The 26,399-nt window shown below is 37.1% G+C and overlaps 1 protein-coding gene across 1 annotated transcript in view; it reads left to right on the top strand.

The window, feature by feature from the left end:
* Nucleotides 1–26,399, top strand: part of LOC150085739 (kinesin-like protein KIF20A) — a 1,052,004-nt gene that overhangs the window by 418,250 nt on the left and 607,355 nt on the right. Inside the window, exon 11 of the mRNA XM_090374670.1 lies at nt 7,373–7,512. Within this exon, the coding sequence (XP_090230796.1) occupies nt 7,373–7,512 (140 nt within the window). The remainder of the gene's footprint in view (nt 1–7,372; nt 7,513–26,399) is intronic.

The following is a 26,399-nucleotide window of genomic DNA, read 5'->3' as shown; positions in this document are numbered from 1 at the left end:
TAAATCAGCGACTGCGAATACGCGAAACCGCGAATAGCGGGGGTTTACTGTATTTCCTTTCTTCAATATGTATTTCAATACATATTGTAAATTTCTTCAATATATATTACAATACAAATCGAAGAAATTACAATACATATTCTGTCTACCGACACAAAATCAAGGAAATTCATCAATTGGAAGCCATTGTGGAAACGGGAAAAAGGGAAAAAAATCCAAAAAAAAAAACCCACTTTGCTGTACTAATTGTTTTAGGGAACAATATTTAGCATTTTTACTTTCTAACAATATTTCACATTATTGCTCTCTTACAGTGTTTTGCTTTGTTGCTTTATGTTATTGTTGTAGCGAACAATATCGTGCATGACATTTCATCACTAAGTTCTAATTAGTCAGTTCATCCTAGGATGCGGAATTACTAATTAGTCAGTTCATCCTCGGATGCAGAATTAATTAGTCAGTTCATCCTAGGATGCGAAATTACTAATTAGTCCGATTTTGGTCTTGTGCTCATTTGAGAAAAAAAGCCACAATAATTCCTCTGGAAATATTAGCTAGTGAACTGCATTATAAATTTCAAACATCGCTGTATTGCTTATCCTCTGAGTGACCGCATGTTTTCGCCTTGTACAGATGTTTTATTGTGGACACTTCCTTCCAGTCAGTAAAATCATCAGTAGTCGTCCTTTATTATACCTATAAAGTAATTCCTTATGTTGGGGGAAACCGTTTTTGCTCCTAATTGATGTAGCACTTTCGAATTTTGCAAAGTGGATTATTTGAACACAACATTCATTAGAAGGTCGGTAAAAGAGTTGATAATTGGTGGGCAGCATTCCCACAAACAAATTTTCTGTTTAAAGTCCAGGATGACCACGGTCAGAGATCCCGAAATAGAGAGATACAAGAAACCGCACCACATTTAGCAATTACCGTCTCATCTGCCAAAAACCACAGTAAAACAAAAAAAAGTGATGGGGAGAAATCTATTTTTTAGCGGGGTTTATCTGTTTATTGCAGCTCAGAACAGCATTATGACTGTGGATAGTGAATTTATTCGGCTTCTGAACTAAAACAGAATTTCTCACTTTACGATGACATCAAAGCATAACAAGCAAATATCTTCTAACAATACTTTTTGTGCAGCCGTTTGTTGTAATCTGTCAGCTTTGTATTGTTAGAAATATTGCAGTTTTGTGAACAATACACATTTCAAGAAACAATCCATTATTCATAGTGGATGATTTTTTTTTTCTTTCCCTTGATGCACCAGTTTTCGAAGTTTATAACTCAGCTATAAATAAAAATATTTTCATGAAATTTCATTAGAAGATCAAATATTGTTTACTAAAAACAATTACAATAAAGCAAACTTTTTTTTTTTTTATCAAATGTTCATTGCAGTGTTATCAGTTTTTTACCAGTTTTTTCAATTTCCAGCAGATGAATTTCCTTGATTTTCTGTTCGTAGGAGCAGTGCACCTTGAGGAAAGGAAATAAGATATGTATGCCCTTTCATAAACAGTTGTTGCTACTGTTGTGCTTTACTGACGAACAGTAGCTCGCCGGTGTCTTTTGTTTATTTTCTTAGTATCCCGAAGTAGCCGCGTGGAGACATAAGAACGTTGTTTGGCCCTCTCTCGATGTAGCTGTATCTAGGAAGTGTGACATAACCAATGGCTTCTTTTTCACACCTCACTACACAAAAACAATTTCATTCAGTAAACAGAAACTCCCGCTCCAAAACAAACAAACGAATCAAGTATCGTGTTTCATAAGCCATAGGTTAATTAGGGTGGGTTTAGAAAAATAACAGAAAAAGGCCTAAAAAAATACACACTTGATGTCACATTTTGGTCATTTGCATGAAATTCAATAGAAGATTTTGATAATTGAAGTGGGAAAATTCAAGAAAAAAGTTCTGGCTCCAATTATAATGAGTTTCCACTCTGTAATTAGAGTAAAAATTATAGAATTAACTTTCTGAACCCAGTTGGGGTTGGAACGTACCCCAGCAGACGGGAATACGGTTAATAGAAAGAACTAGAGGTCTTGATATAATTAACGCATTCAAAAATTTTATTGAAAAAATTAAATTATCCGTATTTAAGCTCGTGTCAATAACAACAGATGGAGCTAAAGCAATGACAGGGCATCTTAACGGATTCATCACATTGTGCCAAAAGGATAATGAATCCCCAAATTTTTTGAGTCACCACTGTTATCATCCACCAACAAGTGTTAGCCAAAAAAAGATTAAATACTAAAAGTGAAAATTCACGCAGTTATGTTGCGGAGAGCATAGTGTATGTGTCGAATTCTTATTTAGCTTACTTAATATTAATAACTTAACTGTGTACTTAGGTGTCAAAATTGTGAATTTAATCAGTGGACAATCTCTTCAAAGGAGACTTTTCAAAATGCAACTCGATGAAAATGAACCAGATTTGATATTAGACACAGATGTGAGGTGGATAAATCGAAGTAAGTTTCTACAGAGATTTCGAAATTTGCTGAATGAAATAAAAAAAAAAAAAAAAAAACTGTTGATCAAAGGGAAGATGATTATCAGTAGCTACAAGATAAGGAGTGGTTGTGTGATCTGCCTTTTTGGCAGATTTTACCAGTAAATTAAGTGATCTGAATTTGGAATTACAAGGAAAAAATTAAAATGTGGGTGACATGATTAGTAAATGAAACTTTTAAATTTCTATTTTGGTTCCACATATCTATATGAATCGGCCTTTTCATATTTGAAACAAAGACCAAGAATCTCTCTGCACGGACTGGCATACACAGAAGATTCTTTACAGTTGGCTTTATCACAGTAATATCCATGATTTTGAAAGGTTGGCAGATGACATGAAGACAAACTTCACATAAATTAAAAATTTAAATACATATGAATTTAAAATAAGTATTCTGAATTGTATTTAATTTTGAAATTTATAAACAACGTTATTATTATTATTAGCCATATGGTGCAAGGAAGCTTGAGGCTTTTGCTGCACCGGCCAAAAAAAAATTTGAGTTACCCTGAGAGAGAGAGAGAGAGAGAGAGAGAGAGAGAGAGAGAGAGAGAGAGAGAGAGAGAAAGAAAAAACAAGAGTCAGAAGTAGTAGGGAATCACCAAGAAAGAGAATAAATGATGATATCCAGCTCAGAACCCTGGGTGTGCCAAGCCCATACTTACCAGATGTGAGCCCCTGGGGTTATTTTTTTTTCAATATGTGTTGATTAACTTTTTTTAACCATGTGCGATGAAACCCTTGAGATGGTAGATTGCGGTAGATTGCATCACAAATTAAGTTGGCCACCCCTGGTATATATGAATTAGAAGCATGAAGATAAAGTTTTTCTTAAGGTACAGTGTCTTCAGAAGCACATCTCTTGTTAGGAGAGTAGGATCTAATATTTGTAAAAGGAGCTTCTGGACATTCATTCCTTTTAAGGTTTGTTCTGAAGTCTTCACAGTTGCAGATGAGTTCTAGTTTAGCAACTTTCTGGTTATTAAAGATATTGCCTATGAGCACTTGTTGTCTCATGGATATCTAGACAATGGAAATTGAAAATCATTCTTTGTATCTGTTTTTATAGATGTACGAGGGACATTCAGTGAATTTTCACCAAAGGTACTTCCCATAGTTATATTTGAGTTATTCATGATTTAGCATGTTCCTACCTATCTCAAATTGAATCGTACTAATTTTTATCCCACTATGTTTTTAGCTTTTGCTGCTGTTACCGAAACACTTGTATCAAATTATGAATTTGCTGAAATTGGAGCATCGTTCAGTCAAGTTCCCGCCAAAGAAAAAAATGGGCCAAAGTCCATTCATGAAAGGATGGTAGCTGTGTGTGGCAATAGTGCACCTTCAGAGTACCAGGTGAAATTCTGATCAAAACTATTCAAGCGGGGTAGAGAGTCCATCGAAGGTGATCCATGTCCAGGAAGGCTTGTTACAGCGACCACTCCAGAAATGTGCCAAGCTGTGGAAACCATTTCCATAATTGTTACATGTGATGAAACACGAGTTCATCACTGGGATCCTGAGACCAAGCAATAATCAATGCAATGGAAGTACAAGGGTTCTTCCCCACCCAAAAAAATTTTTGACACAGCATTCAGCTGGCAAGATTAAGGCCGCTCTTTTTTGGGATGCTGGGGGAATTTTGTACATTCACCACTTGGAACACAAACCTACAGTCACTGAGGAGTCATGCATCTCCATATTGTACAGCGTAAGGGATGCCATACGGGAAAAATGCTGTGAAAAAATTTCCAGAGGTGTGCTTCTTCAGAACAGTGCACAGGTCACATGCTGTTGCTGCTGCTTTGAGAGACTGACTTTACAGAACTTACCCATCCACTTTACAAATGGATCTGACCGTCAGTGACTATTTCCTGTTTCGACACCTGAAGAAAAACAGATGGATGTGTTTTGCTGATGATAACGAACTGAAGTCTGCTTGTTTATGCGTTCTTTGATAGACAGGACAAAGAATTTTATTTGTCTGATATTTTTTCCTTGCCAACAAAAAGGAACAAATGTATTGAAGTTCAGGGGAGATACAGTCAGGGGAGATACATTGAAAATTAAAACTAGATTTTTGCCTCTATCTGATTTACTTCTTAGGTTGATAATTTATTGAATGCCCCTCGTAACTGAAAAGCTATTCTTATTTATTGTATAAATTATGAATTATTTATGTCCTCTCAGATGAGTAATCTGAGCAAGAGGAAGAATCTCATCATCTTGCTCAACCCTATTCAAGACCTTATACACTGCAAACTGTTTACCTCGTAGGTGCTAGTCTCCAGATGCTGCAATTTGCAGAACTTAGATTTTCCTGCTAACAGCAACCTTTTGTTTCGTTCACCAGTCTAGTTGCCCTTCTCTGTACTCATTCTAGCAGCTCTAAATCCTTCCTAAAATTGAGGCCTCCAGACTTGTACCCAGTACTCAAAGTGTGGCCTGACCATTGCCTTACACAAAGGGACAATCCTCTCCTTATCCCTGCTAGCAGGGATAAGGGGGTGATTACATGTCACTAGATATTAAGAGGACAATAAATGAGTAAAAGTCAAAACACAACAAAGGTATCCTTATAGAGGCAGGCAGTCAGTTGGCTGGGGGGTGGGGGGAGATAGTGAGAGGACCACATTATCATCACAATTGAACACCAAGTTAGGCATCACTAACAACTGAAGAAAGCTCTTCCCAAGATGATAATATGATTCAGAAACTATTCTTTTTGTTATTGTTGTTATTTTGGTTTTTAGGAGCATTAGCAACTAAGGCCATATTGCTCCTGGTATATGCGGTGGATTTCCACATCCTCTATATTTGGTGGCTCACGGGCTTGAACCCCAGTCTAATCAAGAAGCGTGTGCTACGCACTGCTGCTTCTGCCCACCTGGTTACTGAGGCGCCAGAAACTATTCTAACACAAGAGGTATTCATGGATGACCTGTTCTACAAAAAAGGAAAGATGAATCATTCTTCAAGGAAATGAATGAAAAAGGAATTTTATTGTAAGAAGTCTTGTCACTGCCACAAAATGTAAAAGAATAAAATAAAACTTGATTAAAATGACTGTTAAAAAAAAAAGTACATATAAATGCTAAAAGTGATAAAAGTACTAATAGTAATAAGAGCAAAAGCAGAATATATGTTAAGAAGCTTTTGGAGCAGTTTGCTCCTTAGAATCTAGATTTTTATAATGATTTACTTATATACAGGGTGTAACTTGAGGATATGTGGATCCTAGGCAAAAGTTTTTTTTTTTTTTTTTTTGCCTCTACAAAAATGTTTATTATGAAGTGATATTTAATGTTTATGGATTAATAATAATAATTTGAAAGTATATTTTATTTGCAAATTTTATAAGGAACATAGGTGCACTCATGCTTCTCATTACACTACTGAATATCACCGATTTTGGCTTTATCCATGGCCATTTACGGGCCACTCAAAGTACAGGCTGTAGGCACATGCCTAGTTGCTAGGCCTGAGATAGGTCCTGCTTATATACTACGTGAATATTAAGACAGTTTATTTAGCTATTAATTAAATCACTATGTATTAAGATAACAATACAGGAACCTTGCAGAGCCCATCCTGAGACCATACATAGGCTGTTTTTTAATGGCAGAAAGAAAAAAGAATAAGCAAAATTACTATTATGTTAAAATTAATATTAATAATAATAACTAAAAACAAAGCAGAAGAGAAATTATTGAATTTAAACATAAGTAAGGCACTTTGTCATATGTTCTTATTTGTAGATCTCAGGCCCAAGCACGAGAAATGTGCTCTCTCCATTCATGGCTGAAATATTCAGATGGAAGTGAAGAACAGACTTCCATCTGTTCTTTGGGGGTGGGGGGGGGGGGGTCAGAAATAAATAAATAAATAAAGTGCGAGGATGAAGTTACAAACATTGAAGTACATTGCTCCAATCGTTCACTATACTAAGAAGTGCTGGATTTTCAAGAGACTCTCCGATCTTGAAGGCTCAAGCGGAAAAAATTGCTAAACAATTTGGATGCAGCGATTTCGTTTGGCTGGATTGATTTAAAAACCACATAATATCATTATCCAAAAATTAGTGGAGAATCTCAATCTGCAGATTGAGATCCAATAAAGGCAAATGAATGGATTGACCAAGAATTTAAAAAAAAAATAGGAGTAAGATTTAACTCATCACTGATATAGCGAGTAATGGTTATAATGAGGAAATTGTTGGTCCTTGATGCTCGTTATAACCAAGTTCGAGTGCATATGGTTAATGACGATTTTCAAGTCCAAAATTTGAACTTGAATTTCATTTCATAATTGAAATAAAATTCAAGAATTATTACGAAATATTATATTTCGTAATAATTCAAAGTTCAAAATTTGAACTTGAATTATTGTGATTTGCCTTTTACACCAGAATGTACAGTAAGCAGAGTTGTATCTCCACTTTTTTTCAGACAATACATGCAGAGAGGTGTATAAATATAAAAAGGATGATTTCAGAATTGATTAACAGAAATTTGTCTGCTGTGAGTGATTGACTGTTTGAATAAACTTCAACCTAGCGTTGTGAAAATGCATTCTTTGAATGAGTTTTAAGATATTGTTCTTTTTACAATGGCAAAAACTCCCAAAAATGCTTGATTTAGTTTTAATGATACTTTAATGATAGTGGAACCTACAATTCAGAATAATTCTAAACGATCATTAAGTTTCCTAGAAAACTTAATTTATCAGTTTCACACGACTGTGATACTGTACTGAAATTTTATATGTAGTTACTGTAAATAAAGATGTGAATTCTATGTAAGCAGTTTTTTTTTTTATAAAATTTCTCTTTCACATTGCAGGAATTGCTAAATCTTGTAGAGAGACTCCATTCTGAGTTGAAGAAGGCTTTGCAGAGGAATTCAGACTTAGAAATGGAAATACGAGCAGACGTATGTAAAGAGTATGAGGAACATTTTGTGGAAATTGAGAGGAATTATGAGTGAGTATTGCTTTTTCCTTTTGTTGATTCTAATCAACCATTTTAGACGATTTAGATTGAATCTGAATGCATAGCTGCCATCTCTGTTTTGCTGTAGTAATATTGTTGGTGCCATTGAACTTCTTTATTTCTGAAAAAAACTTTTTCCTCCATCTTTTTCTCTTTGCAAGTAATAAAATGTCATTAAAATTCAAAATTTTAAAATTCTTGTTAATTTTTTTCTTCTGTTTGTTACAATACAAATGTAATAAACTTATGAGAATACACCAATGAGCCAAAACATTGACCACCTACTAATATGATGTTGGTCCTCCACTTGCAACCAAAACTTGTAGTATCCATGCCTAGCTCGTATCCGGCTAGGCATGGACGCTACAAGAATTCTAAATATGTCTTATGGTATCTGGTACCGACACAAAATCAGCAGATCCTTTAACTGCTGTAATGTCCATGGTTGAGACGCCACAGGTTGGAGTTGCTGTTCCAACACAAACCACAGATGCTCGATGGGATTGATGTCTGGGGAATTTGGAGGCCACGGTAAAGGGTGTACCTGGTCAGCAATGATGTTTAGGTAGGTGGTAGACATCAGAGTGCCTGGCACATGGATGACTGGACCCAGGGTATCCGAGAAGAACATTGCTCAAAGCATGACACCGCTGCCGCCAGCTTGTTTTTATCCCACGGTGCAGCCAGGCGCCATCGCATCCCCGGGTAAACACACATAATCGGCCATCCACATGGTGCAACAGGAAACGTGATTCGTTGGACCAGAACTTTCTTCCAATCACTCACAGTCCAGTTTTGATGCTCGCGTGCCCATTGTAGGTGCTGTCGCCAGTGAACCATGGTTAGCATGGGCACTTGGAATGGCCCGTGGCTATGCAGCCCCATTTTCAGCAGGGTTTGGCATACTGTGTGTTGTGACACATTACTCCCGTCACCAGCATTCCAATTACTGGCGAGTTGCACCACAGGTGCACTTCTGTTGCCACGTACCATCCGGGAGAGCCTTCGCTCACCTCGAGCATTGATGAGCTGTAGTCATCCAACATCTCACTGGTGATTTGTGAGTTCCCCCTCCTCGGACCACTTTCGGTAGATACTAACCACGGATGACTGTGAGTACTCCACCAGCCATGCTATTTTGTATATGCTCTGACTCAGTCGTCTGGCCATTACAATTTGGCCTTTGTCAAACTCGCTTAAGTCCGCTGCCTTTCTCATCTGAAGAACAAGAGTGATACTGATTAATATAGCTCAGTATTAGGTGTTTTTTTATACCATGTCCCGACTCGCGCACGCGCTGTAGTTCACCTGCAGTTTCTTCGATTTGCATAACGACCCGATGGTCATAATACTTTGGCTCATTGGTATAGTTTGCCATAAAATTAAGCCCTCCATTACAAGCAAGGAAGCAAACTTTATTCTGCAGAATTTTTATTTGCCATGTAATGCGTATTATGGCCCATGGATGATACCTCTTTCCTTTGAGAAAGCAATAAAGATTAATAAACCAACTTAACCATATTCCTGTCCTCTTGGGTCCACTGGACCCAAGAGGACAGGAATATGGTTAAGTTGGTTCAACTAATAAATTCTATAATTTTTACTCTATTGACGCAGTTGAAATTCACAATAGCTGAAGTCAGAACTGTTTTCTTCTATTTTCCGACTTCAATTTTCAGAAATTTCTATTGAATTTCATGCAAACGACAAAAATGTGACATCAAGTGTGCATTTTTTTAGACCTTTTTCAGTTATTTTTCTAACCCCTGCCCTATATATACTAGGGCTTATGAAACACGATACTTGATTTGTTTGTTGTTGTTGTTGAGAGAGCACGCGTCTCTGTTTACAGAGAGGATTTGTTTATGAGTGAAGCATGAGAACCGTTCACCCCACCATTGTGTTAGTTCTCCGTACCCGATATTCTTCCTGATGATGTAGAACATGCATTGAAGAAAATGAAGAATCAGAAAGCCCCAGGGGAAGATGAAGTTACTGTAGAGTTGTTAAAATTGTGAGGAAGAGACATAACACAAAAACTGGCAAGACTCTTCACAAAATGCATTAGAAAAGGTGTGACGCCTAAGGAGTGAAATAATGCAATCATAGTTTTTCTGCATAAGAAAGGAGATAAATCAGAAATTGGAAATTATAGACCAATTAGCTTGTTATCCCACATCTACAAGTTGTTCACAAGGGTCATTACTAACAGATTAGAAAGAATATTTGATGAGAATCAACTGAAAGAGCAAGCTGGCTTTAGGACAGGATTGCCACCTATGGATCAGCTAATGGAGAAAGCAAATGAATATAAAACATGGTTAGCATGGCCACTTGGAATGGCCCGTGGCTACGCAGCCCCATTTTCAGCAGGGTTTGGCATACTGTGTGTTGTGACACATTACTCCCGTCACCAGCATTCCAATTACTGGCGAGTTGCACCACAGGTGCACTTCTGTTGCCACGTACCATCCGGGAGAGCCTTCGCTCACCTCGAGCATCGATGAGCTGTAGTCATCCAACATCTCACTGGTGATTCGTGAGTTCCCTCTCCTCGGACCACTTTCGGTAGATACTAACCACGGCTGACTGTGAGTACCCCACCAGCCATGCTTTTTGTATATGCTCTGACTCAGTCGTCTGGCCATTACAATTTGGCCTTTGTCAAACTCGCTTAAGTCCGCTGCCTTTCTCATCTGAAGAACAAGAGTGATACTGATTAATATAGCTCAGTATTAGGTGTTTTTTCAGACATTTGTGGATTATGAAAAGGCATTCGACTCCATACAGCATAAGGCAATATTTCTGGCACTGGAAAGTGCAAGGCATAAATACTCCATATATTATGATTTTGAAGAAAATATATGAGAGTGCAACCTCCTTTATTAGACTAGACAAAGACAGTAGGAAATTTAAAATGGAGGAAGGAATTCGACGAGGAGACACAATATCTCTCAAGCTGTTTACTGCTGCCCTTGAGGAAGCTTTCAGAAGATTAGACTGGTCGCAGAAAGGAGTCAATGTGAACGGAGAGTACGTAAATTGCTCAAAACATCAAAGGCAGATATTCCAGAGACGTGGTGTCACACAGATATAAGGAATGCAGAACTGGAATTTGGGGAGTACAATGCCTACAGAAAGGATAGACAGGGTAGGAAGGGAGGACGGGTTATGCTATTAGTTAAGGAATACATAAAATCCAAGCAAGTGAAGCCAGTCGATATCGCTGGGCAGTGCAGTGTCGAGTCAGTTTCGTGTGACATAAGCATTGGGAGATCAAAATTGAGAGTAGGAGTGTGCTATAGGCCTAATGACTCTGATGAGTATAATAAGAAACTGTACGGGGAAATACAGTGGGCCAGTAAATCAGAGAGACTTATAATGGGGGATTTTAATTTGCCAGATATTGACTGGAATTTGGGGGCTGGTCACTCACACACTAGCAAGGCTTTTGTGGATTTATTGGATGATTCTTTTCTACATCAGCATGTTCGGGAGGCAACTAGAGGGAGTAATACTCTTGATTTGATTATCAGTAGTGATTCTTCATGAATTAACAATCTGCAGATAAATGAACCACTAGGTGGCAGTGATCACAGTGTGAAAAGGCATTTGACTCCATACATCATAAGGCAATGTTTTGGGCACTGGAAAGACAAGGCATAGATACCCTATATATTATGATTTTGAAGAAAATATACGAGAACGATACCACCTTTATTAGACTAGACAAAGACAGTATGAAATTTAAAATTGAGAAAGGAGTTTGACAAGGAGACACAATATCTCCTAAGCTGTTTACTGCTGCCCTGGAGGAAGCTTTCAGAAGATTAGACTGGTTGCAGAAAGGAGTCAATGTGAATGAAGAGTACCTAAACCATTTGCGATTTACAGATGACATTGTGGTCATAAACCAAGATCCCAAAGAATTAGAGGCAAATCTGAACGTTATGCAGAGTTAGTAAGGATTTTAGACTAAAGATGAATATGGCTAAAACAAAAGTAATGATGAACAAGTATGCCACAGAAAGCGATATAATGATTGAAGGAGCTGTAATTGAAAAGGTGGAGTCATATACTTATCTGGGACAAGCCATTAGCTGTAATAATGATAAATGGCTGGAAGTCAAGAGAAGGATACGTTTTGGATGGATAGCATTCAGGAAATATACTCACATACTGAGGAGCAATATCCCAATTTATCTTAAACGTAAAATAATGAACCAATGTATATCCCCACCATGACTTATGGAAGTGAAATGTGGGCACTCACCAAAAGAATGGAAGAGAAGCTGAGAACTACACAACGAAGAATGGAACAAATTATATTGGGAATCAGACTGTTAGTTAAGAAGAGAAGCACATGGATTAGGCAGCAAACTCAAATAAAGGACATTCTTATCAAAACTAAAGAACTAAAATGGTCTTTGGCAGGACACGTAGTTCGAAGACATGATGACAGATGGACTAAGAAAATAACAGAATGGTACCCAAGAGGAGCTAGAAGAAAACCTGGAAGACAAAGGCGGAGATGGATAGATGAAATTCATGAGTAGTAACAGGATGGCCATTGCACAAAACAGAAGGAACTGGAAAGTTGTGGGAGAGACCTTCATCCTGCAGTGGATTTAAAATGGCTGATGATGATGAAAGTGTTTTTTTTATCAAATGTGCACCGGACCAAAATCTGACTTATTAGAACTTCGGCATCCTAGGATGAAGCCGACTTAGAGCTATAAATGCTATAATATTATTCCCTATAAAATAGTTACAGTTAAGCAAAGTGGTTTTTGACGTTAAAAACATTTTTACTGGTGTTATTTGGAAAAAAAGCATTATGATTACCTAGAAATCCTCACGAAACCCGATGCACATGCATTGTACTTTTTGCATGCAGTGACGTAACAATGCATGCGGCCAAGAAAACTGAATTGTATGCAAACAAGTTGCAGTTTCATAACAAGTACAATTGAGCAGTGAAGTGTTGTGTTATACCATTATATCACATTAATGATTAATATATGAGTGACTGTGCCAAAATCTACAGCCCAGCGTTCAAAGGAATATCATGAAAATAAAGAAAGGGAAGTTGAACAGAAATGTGAATCCAGATGAAATTCAACAAGAGTGTTGCCTGGGGGTTCTCAAGCTAACCCCAAAAAATCTCAAGCTAAAATAATGAAGGAATATTGTGAATGGAAGAAAAGGAAATTAGAAATTTTAAATTCTGAATCATAATGAAATTCAACCATACAGTTCTACTATGCCTGATACTTCTCAACCACAGAGTTCTACTATGCCTGATACTTGTCAGGATTCTAAAGAATATCCTGACATGAGCGTTAAGTGTAGATGTATTGAATTCTGTGGAGATGAGTTCACAAGAGGCAGCTTTGTATTTGTTATGATACCCAATGTTCGTGTCTTCAAGAGTGATTGAATACATGCCAACGGTATGGCCCCATGGGTGCCTCCATAGCCAGGAGCAGCAGTGCGTAGCACACACTTCTTGATTAGACCGGGGTTTGAGCCCTTGACCACCGAATACGAAGGATGCGGAAAGGTCAGGGAATGGACCACCTAATATCCCCGGAACAATATGGCCTTATTTGCTAATGCTCCTAAAAACCAAATAACGAACAAACATGGCCCCATGAGAGTCAGAAATTACGTAAATCAAAAGCTGAATTGGGATGAACAACAAGTTGACAGTGAGCCTTTGGATGTATGGAAAGATAGTATTTTTGATAAATATGAAAATGTGAATTCATAGTCACTCAGGAATTAAAATCATTTGAGTGTCAAAATTATATATCTTATTTCAGTTACCGCAGACCAATAATTTTAGTGTTATTATAATATATTTTATGCAAATTATTTCATTGTAAACTAGTACTATGAAAAATTCCATTCATTGTATTTTATTGTACTGAAATTATTTTTTCAATAAATATAATTCATCATTACTTTTTTATTTATTTTACTGTACCAGTTTCATAATGTTTTATTTTACTGTACCAGTTTTGTAAATGAGTTCCTGCAGTAAAGATGTTTTTAGTGGCTGCCGCTGTGACATTATCAGTGACACTATCGGTCTCAGAGTAGAGTGGCAGCAACTCATTATGTACCTGATACATAATTTTAATTATGAAACTTTTTTTTTTTTTTTTTGCTGATGCTGTATAAGTTTGCTTTCTTGCATTATATGCCTCTACTAATGCGAATGCTAAATTTTAGGAGGGTATGGAGGGATGGATGATTGTGTAGTCTTTTACCAGGCGCCTCCGTAGCCAGGTGGGAAGGAGCAGCAGTGCATAGCACACGCTTCTTGATTAGACCGGGGTCCGAGCCCGTCAGGCTCGAACCCCGGTCTAATCAAGAAGCGTATGCCACCACCAAATACAGAGGATGCGGAAAGGTCAGGGAATGACCACCACATATCCCGGAGCAATATGGCCTTAGTTGCTAATGCTCCTAAAAAAACAAATAACTAACAAACAAATAGTCTTTTACCAATGCCATACATTCTTGCATCATTTGCCACTACTACTATTACTTTTATTGTCACCCTTGATATTTTAATATCAAGGGTGACAATAAACTTCATAAAATCGCTAGCGGCAGAAAGAGTGCTAGAACTGCAATTTAGCCAGAAATCATTATTCAGACCCATAACAGCAGGGGTTTCTCAAGATGTGATGTGCTGTGAGGATAACTGTTTACTGTTATGTTGCTACCATTCCTTAAAGGAGAGTCATGTTTGATAATCTGTGTTGGTGATATCAAGATGTTGACAACAATTTAGGCACATCATGATCGCAAATTATAATCCAACTAATTAACCACCAGCCATTGGAATACTTTGCCAGTTATGGAAGGAAAATAAATCCTACTAAATCCACAATTGTAGTGTTCCCCCTGAGATGATACCAAGCTGAGCCCCCTTGATGCAATCTCTATCTCCCCAGCAGAACAACACACTGATTTAGGAATTATTTTTTACAGGAAGCTCATATTCAGTAATCACCTTGATCTCATCATAGCAAGGGTGCAGAATTTGAAATGGAATGAAAAGCATCATCTGTTAAACATTAATATGCATTGCATAACAAAGTGCTATATAAACACCATCATTTTGTGCGGAAGTTTGCCTTTAGCCAGGGGGTGATTGACTTGTGGAACCAACTTCCATCTGTCGTTGTAGAAGTTGATAACCTAAATAGATTTAAGGATTCAAGGCAGAACTTGACAAATATTTGGAGCGAGTGGATGGGTGAAATAAGTTTTTTTTTTTTTTTCTGGCTGATGCTATATAAGCTTGCTTTCTTGCATCATGTGCCTATGCTAATGCTAATTTACTTCTTTATGGGGTAGAGCTGTGGAGATCTGCTGCCTCCTACCAATGGTGAGCTGTAGTGGGCTCGCCAGAGCCCATCGTTATTTTTTTTTTTGAAAATTTGCGAGCCCATTGTTGAGACAATCATTTATTTTGCAAATGAAATCCTGATTGCAATTATTGAGTATTGAGAGCCGAAACTAACGTGCGGCGAGCGGGACCCCATTCCCAGCATTTTAATACTGCAATTGTACTGGGCGATTCCATATCAAGTGGCCTAATTTTGGAGATGGTCCTTGCTCGACCATCTTCAGTTTTGTTGAAACTTGGTGTAGATGTTTAAACAAGTTTTCAAAGAAACTGTGCAAAAATTCAGTTCAAAATATAGTATGCTTGAGGTACCAGCACCTTTTTTGTGGAGGTCATTTGTGTTACGCAGAGCAAATCACAAAAAAATTTTTCAAAGTTTTAAGTGTTACTGTTGCACAACACTGAGAGGTGCTGTGAAACTTGGTATACCTAGTTAACTTTTGGCAGAGAATGCAAACCTTTTGGTGTCCAGGCTCAAAAACCTTCACATTTTTTACAATGCGGTCTAAAACTGGCACCAAAAATTTGTTGCAGCAAATTTAAGCAACACTTTTGAAAGTCATAACTTTGAAATAGAAAACTTTGGTATCTTCTTCTTTGGGCATTCCATTTAACATCTGCATGAATTCAGCCTAACTAAATAGGAGCTCTTATACTTGTTTTCTGGCTGAGATATTTTCCTTCAAAGATACTCAATTTGAAAGTCAAAATTTTACCTATCTTTAGAGGCAAATATCCTAATGTGAGGCACCTTCAGTTCTCTCGTTTTTTCCACCATTGGAAAGAGCAGAGTTGAAACGACAAGAATCATAGTTTTTACTTTTGTCTTGCTACTTAAGGCCTAAAAAATGGCCTTAAACATTTTATATTTTCCACATATTATTTGCATGCTTATTTGATGGTGAAATTTCACATCTCAATAAGGACAGAACTATTGCATTTACAAGAGTGAAATTTTCTACAATTTCTTTGCCTTTTGGTTTAAGGAGAAAGGGTATATTGCCAATGCCCAAAAATATTTGTATTTTTTTACAATGGGGGTAAGAAAATAAATTGCATGGGTTTCTTTAGTGCAAGTTCCCAATCCTGAAAAAATGGTCTTTATTCAGGGTTCCAAGCAAAAAGATGATGTTCTATTGGTTTAAAAGCTTGAAAGAAGTTATTATTATGTTATTGTTATTATTTGGTTTTTAGGGGCATTAGCAACTAAGGCCATATTGCTCTGGGATATACGGCGGTCATTCCCTGACCTTTCCGCATCCTCCGTATTTTGTGGTGACGGGCTTGAACCCCCGGTCTAATCAAGAAGCATGTGCTACGCACTGCTGCTGTTCCTTCCCACCTGGCTACAGAGGTGCCAGAAAGAAGTTAACTGCAACAAAATTTATTTAAAACACAATACAATTTGAAATATGCAAGTGAGTGTGAAGATATTGAATCACTGCTTCCTAATGGACTGGAATTTTTCCATTGATGGTTGATATTACTGCTTCAGGCAAGCTATATTGTCATCCCATTGTCGTTCTTTTTGGAGCTGGAGGATTGGCAATAATCTGTTGTTCAGGAATCCAGCAGACATCTTGTCTAGCAGGCCAGTGAAATGAGCGAGCTGCTCCATGAGGATTAATAAAATTTACCAATACATCATGTTCTTCAAATGAAATTTCACAAATATTTCCAATCCACCGATTATTGTCGTAAATACAGGCAATGTATTGGCCAGTTTGTAAATTAACAATTGGCACATATTGAATATTGGTTTCACTAGTCTGATCTACATGAACTACAAATGATGACGGTGTGTCATTTGATACTCTACAAACACGAATCTGTCTTGCATCAATAGGAATCAAGTAATGATTTTCGCTTGTTCCAGCAATAGTGTGACCATCTATGAATCCTTTCTCTTGAAATGGCCTTACTTGCTAAATTTCCTCTTTAGAAACAAAACAGAATTTTATTTCAGTCACATGCTTGTCACAAAATTCAAACATGTTTCTTGGCGTCAGGATTTGGTTTTCAATTGGGCATTGGAGACTTGCACGTGCTGCCAATCGTTTTATTGTTCCACCGATTCCATCACATGGTGATTTGCCATAGCTAGTGCCAAAGAAATTCCATTCAGCACTGATATCAAAATCCTTCTTTTGATGACATAAGTTAATAAAATTCTTGAAATTCTTGTATTGAGCTGCAGAACCATCACTGAAGTAGTAAATGTGCCTGATTTCTGTCATGAAACTTTTCAAATATTCAATTCGGTTGGTTAGAAAAACTTGCACTGCAATTGTGTCGTGTTGAAGGCAGTCACTGATTGTGCAGAAACTTATATTCTGAAGTTCAACATTCTTGTAATTAATGACAAATGGATGCAATGTAGCCCGGCTATTCTCCCAGCGGAACCCTTGAATGGCATCTTGCACAACAAATGAATAATTCTCTGCAAAATTCATCAAGATGACCAATTGTCTTGTCATTAGCCTTTCCTTTTTTTACTTCAAATGATAGCTTTGATATTTATCAATGTAGTGATGACAGGAAAGGTTAAATATCTCTGTACTCAACTCTTCAATATAATCTTCTGTTGTTAATTGCTTTGTGTCCAGTGTACCTCTGTCAGTGTGTATCCATTGCTTGAATTTAAAAATATTCTCTAGAAACTTTAAATTCATCTATTCCTGGGCATTTTTCACACCGATGAAGCATACAATCTTTTGACTCCAAATCACAGACTTTTACCAATGAGAACCTTGTAATCACATTCAACAGGACTTGCTGCTAGGATTAACTTTACATTTTGATGGATTGTTCATACACATACAGAATGTGTTCCTGGTGCACCAACTGTGACACACCCCTTGGTTTGAAGTTCACAAAGTTTAGAAAATCCAATGTCAGTTCCACTTCTATATTGATAAGTTATAAACATTTCCTTCAAGTTGCTGAGTAGTAGTAGTCACTTGCATTTGCATTTTTATTCCATCTGCATTTCTAATGGAAATGTAATCCTTCTTTCTAGGGCATATCCAACTAAATTCATAGTTTTCAAAAATTCCATCACCTTTTGCTTTACTTGCTCAGAAATCTTTTTTCCTTGCTTTTTTCCAGGTATGGCCATGATTCCTTCTTCTGCTTTAAGTTTTCTAGCCTTCTTGACCATTCTTTCTGCGATACTAAACTCTTCCATTGATGGAACAACTAACTGGTGCTAGTGTTAATATTTGAAATTTTTTCTGAATGACTTGATACCATCAACTTTTCTTTCAGCATCTGATTGTAATCTAAGCAATTTCCAAGCAATTTCTGATGACTTGCACTTGGCTCCATGATGTCATTTGGATCCAAACCACCAATAGATGCAATTTTACTGGCAATTACATCTTGTACTTGACTTGCCTTCTCTTTGGCATAGCCTTGTGAGTCTCTCTTAGCCATTTGCTGAAATTTCACAGGAGAAATACCAATAACCATCGCACTTGTATTCAAGGTTTCAGTCACATGCATTTTGTCATCATGGTCTGATGCAGATGTTCCTTTTGTTGCTTTTTCGCTGTTAGACTCTTTTCGGCATGATGGGTACAGCTTCTGGCCTTGTTTTATGTCTACCTTTGTTGGGGCTACCTAACAAATGTAGACATAGGTGTTATGTCTACCTTTTGTTAGATCTTTCAGGTAGTCTGCCATTGACAAATCAGTTGGTTGTAAACTTTTTTCACCATATGATTTTTCTTCCGGAATTACTACATGAATACAGCAAAAATTCAAATTTTGTCAAAAAGAAAGCTTCACAATGCAGACAAACTGTGTCTTCTTCACCCAGTTTTTTTTATTTATTATTATTAATAATAGCCGTATGGTGCACGGAAGCTGCACCAGCCAAAAAAAAAAAATTCCCGAATTACCCTGAGAGAGAGAGAGAGAGAGAGAGGAATCACCAAGAAAGTGAATGATGATGATATCCAGCTCAGGAGAGGAGACCCTGGGGTTGTTTTTAATCCACGTCAACCTATCAGCTGTTATTCTTCAAATTCAACTTCTTTAAATAATTTTAACCCAGTTTTGTGTGTATAGGATAGTACTTGACATTTAGAATTATCTATCTGACTGATGGTGCATGAGTCCAGCTTATCTCCAGAAAAATCATCTGATTCCATGGCTTTCATGCTGACTAATAAGTGGATGTTTCTGCAAGTAATGAAAACTTAATTAACTTTATTACAATCAAACAATAAAAAATAGAGAAACAAAACAAACAAACTGTTCTTCATGAAGATAAAACATGTTAATGCAGCATGGTTCAAATATCAGCTATTTATATATTTTTTTGTATGATTCTAGAATGTTCAACAGTTTTTTTTTGGAATTCACGAATATTCTAGAATGCTTTGAAATTCTGGAATATTCTATAATTCTTGGGTATTCTTCTAGAATTTTCCAGAATTCTAGAATATTCTATAATTCTTGGGTATTCTTCTAGAATTTTCAGGAATTCTAGAATACTCTATAATTCTTGGGTATTCTTCTAGAATATTCTATAATTCTTGGGTATTCTAGAATATTCCAGAATTCTAGAATATACTCTATTTCTAGATTATTCTAAACATTAGGCAGAATTAAGGAAGTGTTCTGCAATAAAAAAGATCCCACGAAATAACAATATGGCACATAAAAGTACTTGATGTTTAGGCTTAATTTAATGGTCTTATGGGCAAAGACACAAAGTAGATAAACAATGATCCTTGTAGCTGAAACTCTGCTCTTTCCTGTGGTGGCAAAAATGAGAGAATTGATGGTGTCCCATATTTTCAGGTCATATTTGACTTTAAAATTTTGAGTCAATCTTTGAAGGAAAATATTTCAGTCAGGAAACAAGTATAAGAGCTGATATTTAGTTAGACTGAATTCATGCAGATGTTAAGTGGTATGCCCAAAGAAGATGGTACCAAAGGTTTTTATTTCAAAGTTATGACTTTTATCAAAATTCTTGCTTAAATTTGTCGCGACAAATTTTTGGTGTCAGTTTTAGACCGCATTGTAAAAAATGTGAAGGTTTTTGATCTCGGATACCAAATGTTTTGCATTCTCTGCCAAAATTTAACTAGGTATACCAAGTTTCAGAGCACAACCTCTCACCATTGTGCAACAGTAACACTTAAAATTGTGAAAATATTTTGTGATTTATTCCGCATAACACAAGTGACTTTCACAAAAAAGGTTCTGGTGCCTCAAACATACTATATTTTGAACTGGAATTTTGCACAGCTTCATTTGAAACCTGTTTAAACATCCACATCAAGTTTCAACGAAACTGAAGTGGTAAAGCAAGGACCCCTAGGCCACTTGACATGGAATGACCCTATTTTAAAATTGCTTCATTTTTGATTTAATTACAGTGTGACCTTGTTTAACGAACTTTTTTATAGCAAATGTTTTTGATTCCCCCTGATAATTACATTTAAAATGGTTTCCGCTGAATGAAGAAAATTTCCATGTAACGAACGGATTAGGAGAGACAACTTTGTTTGCATTGTTGTCACCTTCGACCTTTAGGCAATTTAAGTAATTGTAAAGTGCGAATTAAGGGATTGCCATTTCACAATGTTAGTGGTGTCCGTTAAACCTGTGCAGTCACATACTGAGAAGTTGCGCTAGTCAATATGCTTTCCATAGCCAGTCAGAGGATTAAGAAGATTCTCGACACGGATTATAGCCTCTGGTCAACCTGTGTTGTGGTTTCCCTTTACTCCAACAAACATGCATATGTTTTTCGGAGAAGTGAGTGTTCCAAGCCTTCCAGTAAATTTTTCCTGTCTATGTTTATGTGGTCACAGTAGCTGAATATCAGTGTGATTCCGACATTTTGCACTGTATTCAAATAACTAGTGAGAGTAGCAATGTGGGGGGGGGGGGTTGAGCCAACTAAACTTTGCGAAGATGAAATTTTGGCAGATTTTGAAACTTTGTCGAGACTTTCACTGTGTAGAAAATGTTCTAAAATATAATATCATACAGGCAGTAATTAAAAAAAAAAAAAACCTGTATTACCAATCTCCAAAAAACTAGTGCGAATTAAGGATGATTGCTAAAGAACTTGATGTGGAAATTATAAAGATCGGTTGTGTGTTCGGGCCACGATGAGCAGCTTGTAGCTTGTGGATGGCAATTGTGGGTTGGAGGAATTATCCCGCTCTGTGCAAACATTTTGAATCAGAAGTTAAGTATTCCCGATTATTAAATCGACTTTTAAATTTGGAATTTCTTAACCATTTAGTACTAATGATTGACATCCTGCAGGAGCTGTCTTACCATTCAGAAGCTTTACAGAACCACAATGGTAAAAGCATTTAAATTAATTATTCGAACTATCAGTGCTATTGCTAATTTGAAAAATTCTGAAGGTAATTATGAAGCTAAAATTGAGAGCATGTTGAAGTGGAAAGAATTTGAATGAATCAAAATCAGATGTAAAAAAATTACTTTGTGACAAGTTATTAAATGCATTGTTTTATCCTTAAAGGATAAGTTATTAAGGCAACAGAGTGATTTTAAATTAAATAAAGAAAATGACGGTACCATTGAAAGAAATTTTGAACATATGCTACCCGAAATCATGGAATGTGAAAGAACTTTTGTATCAGTGGCAAGACGGTGAAAACCGAATAAGAAATTTAAGTTTTCTGATAAAATATGAATTAGTAAATTAATAAGAGGAGTTTACCTCAATATAGTACGTGGAACACTTCCGTATGATACCCTCCAGAAATTAAAACGGAAAAAACGAAAAAATCGACAACTTACCAGTACAAATGTACAAAAAACGAAAAAATCGACAACTTACCGGTACATTTGTACCGGTAAGTTGTCGATTTTTTCGTTTTTTCCGTTTTAATTTCTGGAGGGTATCATACGGAAGTGTTCCACGTACTATATTGAGGTAAACTCCTCTTATTAATTTACTAATATTATTTTCAACGTAGAACATATTGAGTATTACAGCTCTGATTCATACTATCTAGATAAAATATGAAATAAAAATTAATGATTTTGTCAGCGACAGTTTATCTTTAAAATCGAGTGAAATTCCCTTTTCAATTAAGAAAGCCAGAAAATATCTTTGAAAAAACCATTGCGATTAGCAGTGCTGAAGCTGAGTGAACTTTCAGCGTAATGAATAATATTGTGACAATTAAACACATTGCGGATTATGATGGCCATACATCTAAATGGAAAACCATTGCTTCAATTTGATCGGGATTGTTAAGTCAAATCATTCCTCTGTAATCAGATATTGAGCAAAGCAGAAGATCGATAACAAATATTGATAAAGAAGTAAATTCTATATGGCAAATTTTAGAATAAATTTTTCTTTACTATTTGTGAAATAATTTTTTTTTATGTAATATTTGTTTTTATATTGTGGAATGATTTGTGATAGTTTTTAAGTTATTTGTGATATAGAAAAAATTTCTTGTTATTTATTATTTGCAATATTAAAATTTTATCATGAAAAAAATGTATCCAGTATATTCCCCTAGTTGTTAAAAAAAAAAAGGACGAATAGAAAAGTTATGCGTGTGCCGAGCACACACGGTAGATGGTTTATGCGAAACATCCACATTTCTTTTAGGTATATTGATTACGAAATAAGAGGTGTTTTTTTTTTTTTTATTGTAAATATTTTATCGATCATTCACAAATTTTCATAATTTCTGGAAGACAACTATGATAACTAAAGTAAAAGATGTATACTTGCAGTTGCAACGTATCTAAATGTCTCTGTAAAATAGCACCGATTGATGTACCAATCTTGTAGTGAAGTGACATATGCAGCTGTTAGGGACACCTAACAGTGGAATGTAATGAAAATGCGAGACAATAAAAGAAATTGTTGACAAATATTTGTATTGTTGCAATCATACTTACTGCAATAGTAACTTTGGGAAGCATGATTGTGATGTCATACTATTCAAAAATTCTAAAAAGTTAGGACTCCAGTCACTGTTGTATCTAGTTATCATCATAAGGCAAGGCATGGTGAACAGGTTTTTGATTTTTTTTTTTTTAGATAGACCTAGTAACGTTTTACACATTCACTTATATGTATGGTTAAGGGGGTAATTAACCTCATCTCTCCACCCCCCCCCTAATCAGCCTCTGATTCAAGATAAATGCGTTACGTGCTCTAATCACACTACTAGTAGTGCAAGCATGGGAAGCGCCTCTGGTGGAAGCCACAGATGATGCCGCTTCTGTTTGTTTGTTTGTTATTTGGTTTTTAGGAGCATTAGCAACTAAGGCCATATTGCTCCGGGATATGCGGTGGTCATTCCCTGACCTTCCCGCATCCTCCGTATTTGGTGGTGACGGGCTCGAACCCCGGTCTAATCAAGAAGCATGTGCTATGCACTGTTGCTCCTTCCCACCTGGCCACGGAGACGCCGATGCCGCTTCTGTTACCGATCAAATTTACTCTGTAGAAAGTCGGAAAAACTGCGAGACCATTGTTAAATATTCACAGCTCACCACTGCCCACTACTCAGAAATGCAATACCAACCTCACAACCGCAGTTAGTTATTCTAGATTGCCAATGAGAATAAGAGACGTTATCTTTAAGCTTCTTGTTGGACACTACCATTTCTGATGTTACTGTTGTAGGAATTCTGCCAGTGGAGGATCCCCATTTCTGGCCTAAGGGCTTGCCCATGCATGTATCACAATAAACACAAACTACACTTTACAGACAATATTATCCCAACTCATTTGCTCAGCCTGGTTGAAAAGCTGAACTGTAATTTCATCAGATTCTCCAAAGATCCAAGGTATTGAAAAAGAATCCTAGATCAAATCAACCATGAACTCTAATGCTTAAGACACCATTGCACTGCTGCCTTCTGCTGATGGTAACCTGCCACCTCACTGGTGAAGAAACTGCAAGACTTTGGTGAATGTTGCATGCCTTAGGCATAGGGGCCAATTTGAAAAATTGGAGGCAGTCTTCCAAGGAAGACAGTGGAGCAAGTGGTGCTGTTCCCTATATGGCTACCACAAGGAAAGGGCATGGCCATCTATCCCAAACAATTGGAAGTGCTTCCTGCACAGTGATCACCCAGGAAAGAAGAAAACAACAACGTGTGAAGTAGAGCATTGAAATGAATACATTAATCATGCGAGCATACTACGAAATAAACAAGCTAGTGATCGATATAACAATGTACAGGCTGAGACTACATACCACGTGGTTGGAATGAATCCTGGATATTCAGGTCATTGAATAGTGGAAGAGAGAAGGACCATCATGAAGAACTGATAGCTCCTGCAGTATTTGAAAAAATTATGCAGGACACGTGCCATCAACTGCAAAGACCAAAGAATATGGATAACATGGAGCCAGAGGTGAGCGAGCAAGAAGAAATACAACCCAGAGCAACTGAAGTAGAAAGAGATAACATGTCTAGAATAGAAGAAGAGTGGAAGAAGGCCCTAAGGGAATTCAAAGGAATGGACACAACAAAGATCCATGTGATACTGAAGAAGAGACCAATAGAATCTTGTGGAGAATATCAGACCACCTCAATTGGCAAATAATGCCAACTTGTCTCAAGTTGCAACATTTGTGGCTAACTGCAGAACTGTATACTGTGTTGCTGTAGCAGCCACTTGGACTAATGGAAGATAAATGAGAGACCAGCGGCAGAAGAACCAAAAAACAAGGAACTGCCAGATTGGGAAAGAAGACTTCAGCAAAAGATAGAAGAATTAGCAGTCAAGATTGGCCAATTGACCCAGTACCAATGGGGTAATAGGAGTACAAAATTGATTGGAAATGTGAAGAGTATCCACAGCAAACAAGAGACCAGTGCAGACAGGCTGCCAGGGCAGGTCATGGGGTTTTGTCAATGATATATAGGAATTTTGCTAGCAGGGAGAAGGAGGTGATTGTCCCTCTGTATAAGGCAATGGTTAGGCCACGCCTTGAGTACTGCATACAGGTCTGGAGGCCTCATTTTAGAAGGATGTAGATTTACTTGAGCGTGTACAGAGACGGGCAACAAGATTGGTGAGGGGAATGAAGGGATCCTCTTACCAAGAGAGGCTTAAGTTCTGCAAATTGCAGTGGCTGGAGACTTAGGCACCTGCGCGGTGATCTGAGTGAGGTGTATAAGGCCTTGAATGAGTTGAGCATGCTGAATTCTGATGGGATCCTTCCACATGTTCAGATTACAAATCTAAGGGGGCAAAAATTCAAATTAAGAAAAGACAGATGTAGAATAGATGTGCGGTAATTTGCCTTTAGCCAGTGGGTGGTTGATTGCTAGAACAAACTTCCATCTGTCGTTGTGGAAGTTGTCAGGTTAAATAAATTTAAGGAGGAACTGGACAGGCATTTGAAGGGAATGGTGTGATTTTTTTTTTTTTTTTTTTTTTTTGGCTGATGCTGCATAAGCTCATACACTTGCTTTCTTGCATCACATGCTACTACTACTACCACCAAAAATCGGAGAAACAGAGAATGCTTACACACACTGAAGCAGAACCTTCTCGTACTCAGCAAAAGACTACAAGGGTACAAAGAGAGCTCCCAGTGAAAAGTAAACAACCAAATCTTAGATGAAAATCAAAGAGCCTTCTGCAGAAGTATCAGATAAGATGGGAGAGATGGAAATGTAGCACCCAAGCAGATGATTGAGGACTTCTGCGGCAACATATGGAGCAATGAAGTAAAACATAACAGCCAAGTCCCTTGGATAGAACTAAAACGGAAGAAAACCAAAAACATACAAGAGATGAAAAACTATGAGGAAGAAGTACAGCAGTCGATCAGTAAGTGCCGCAACTGGTGAACTGCAGGAATGGATAATGTTCACAACTACTGGTACAAGAAACTCAATTGTGCACACACGAAGCATCTATCAGAGCAGTTCACCTGAATGATAAGGCATCCGGAGACAATCCCGGATTTCCTTACACAAAGAATTGTATATCTGAAGGCTATAGTATCAGTATAAAGCCATATAGGCCAAGATACAAGAAATCCCATGAAATACAGGCCCATGATCACCTGTCTCCCATGAACTTGGGTGTCATGACCTTAGTCGTCCATACTCAATAAAAACTGAAATCAAATCAAACCTGTCTCCCAGTGATGTAAAAATCCTGAGCAACTGCATAACTAAGACGAAATCAGACCACTCTGAGAGCCAGAACATCATGGCTGAACTGTAGAACCCAAGCACGGTACTAAGTACTATAGGTTCTAATACCTCTCGTGTTTGGGGTTCACATAAAAAAAAAAAAAAAAGAAAGAAAGAATGCAAGGAGCAAATTAGCAATTGATGTTGCAGTTATACAGCAAGCCTACAAGAAGCATTGCAACTTGTACACAGCTTACATTGGTTACCATAAGGCCTTGGTGCCTTATGGTAACCGATCTACAAATTAAATCTGACAGTG

Source organism: Mastigoproctus giganteus, chromosome 5 (assembly GCF_048544385.1).
Source record: "Mastigoproctus giganteus isolate SK-2022 chromosome 5, ASM4854438v1, whole genome shotgun sequence".
NCBI lineage: Eukaryota > Metazoa > Arthropoda > Arachnida > Uropygi > Thelyphonidae > Mastigoproctus > Mastigoproctus giganteus.
Note: the sequence above shows the minus strand (reverse complement) of the source record. Positions and strands in the feature narration are given on the sequence as shown.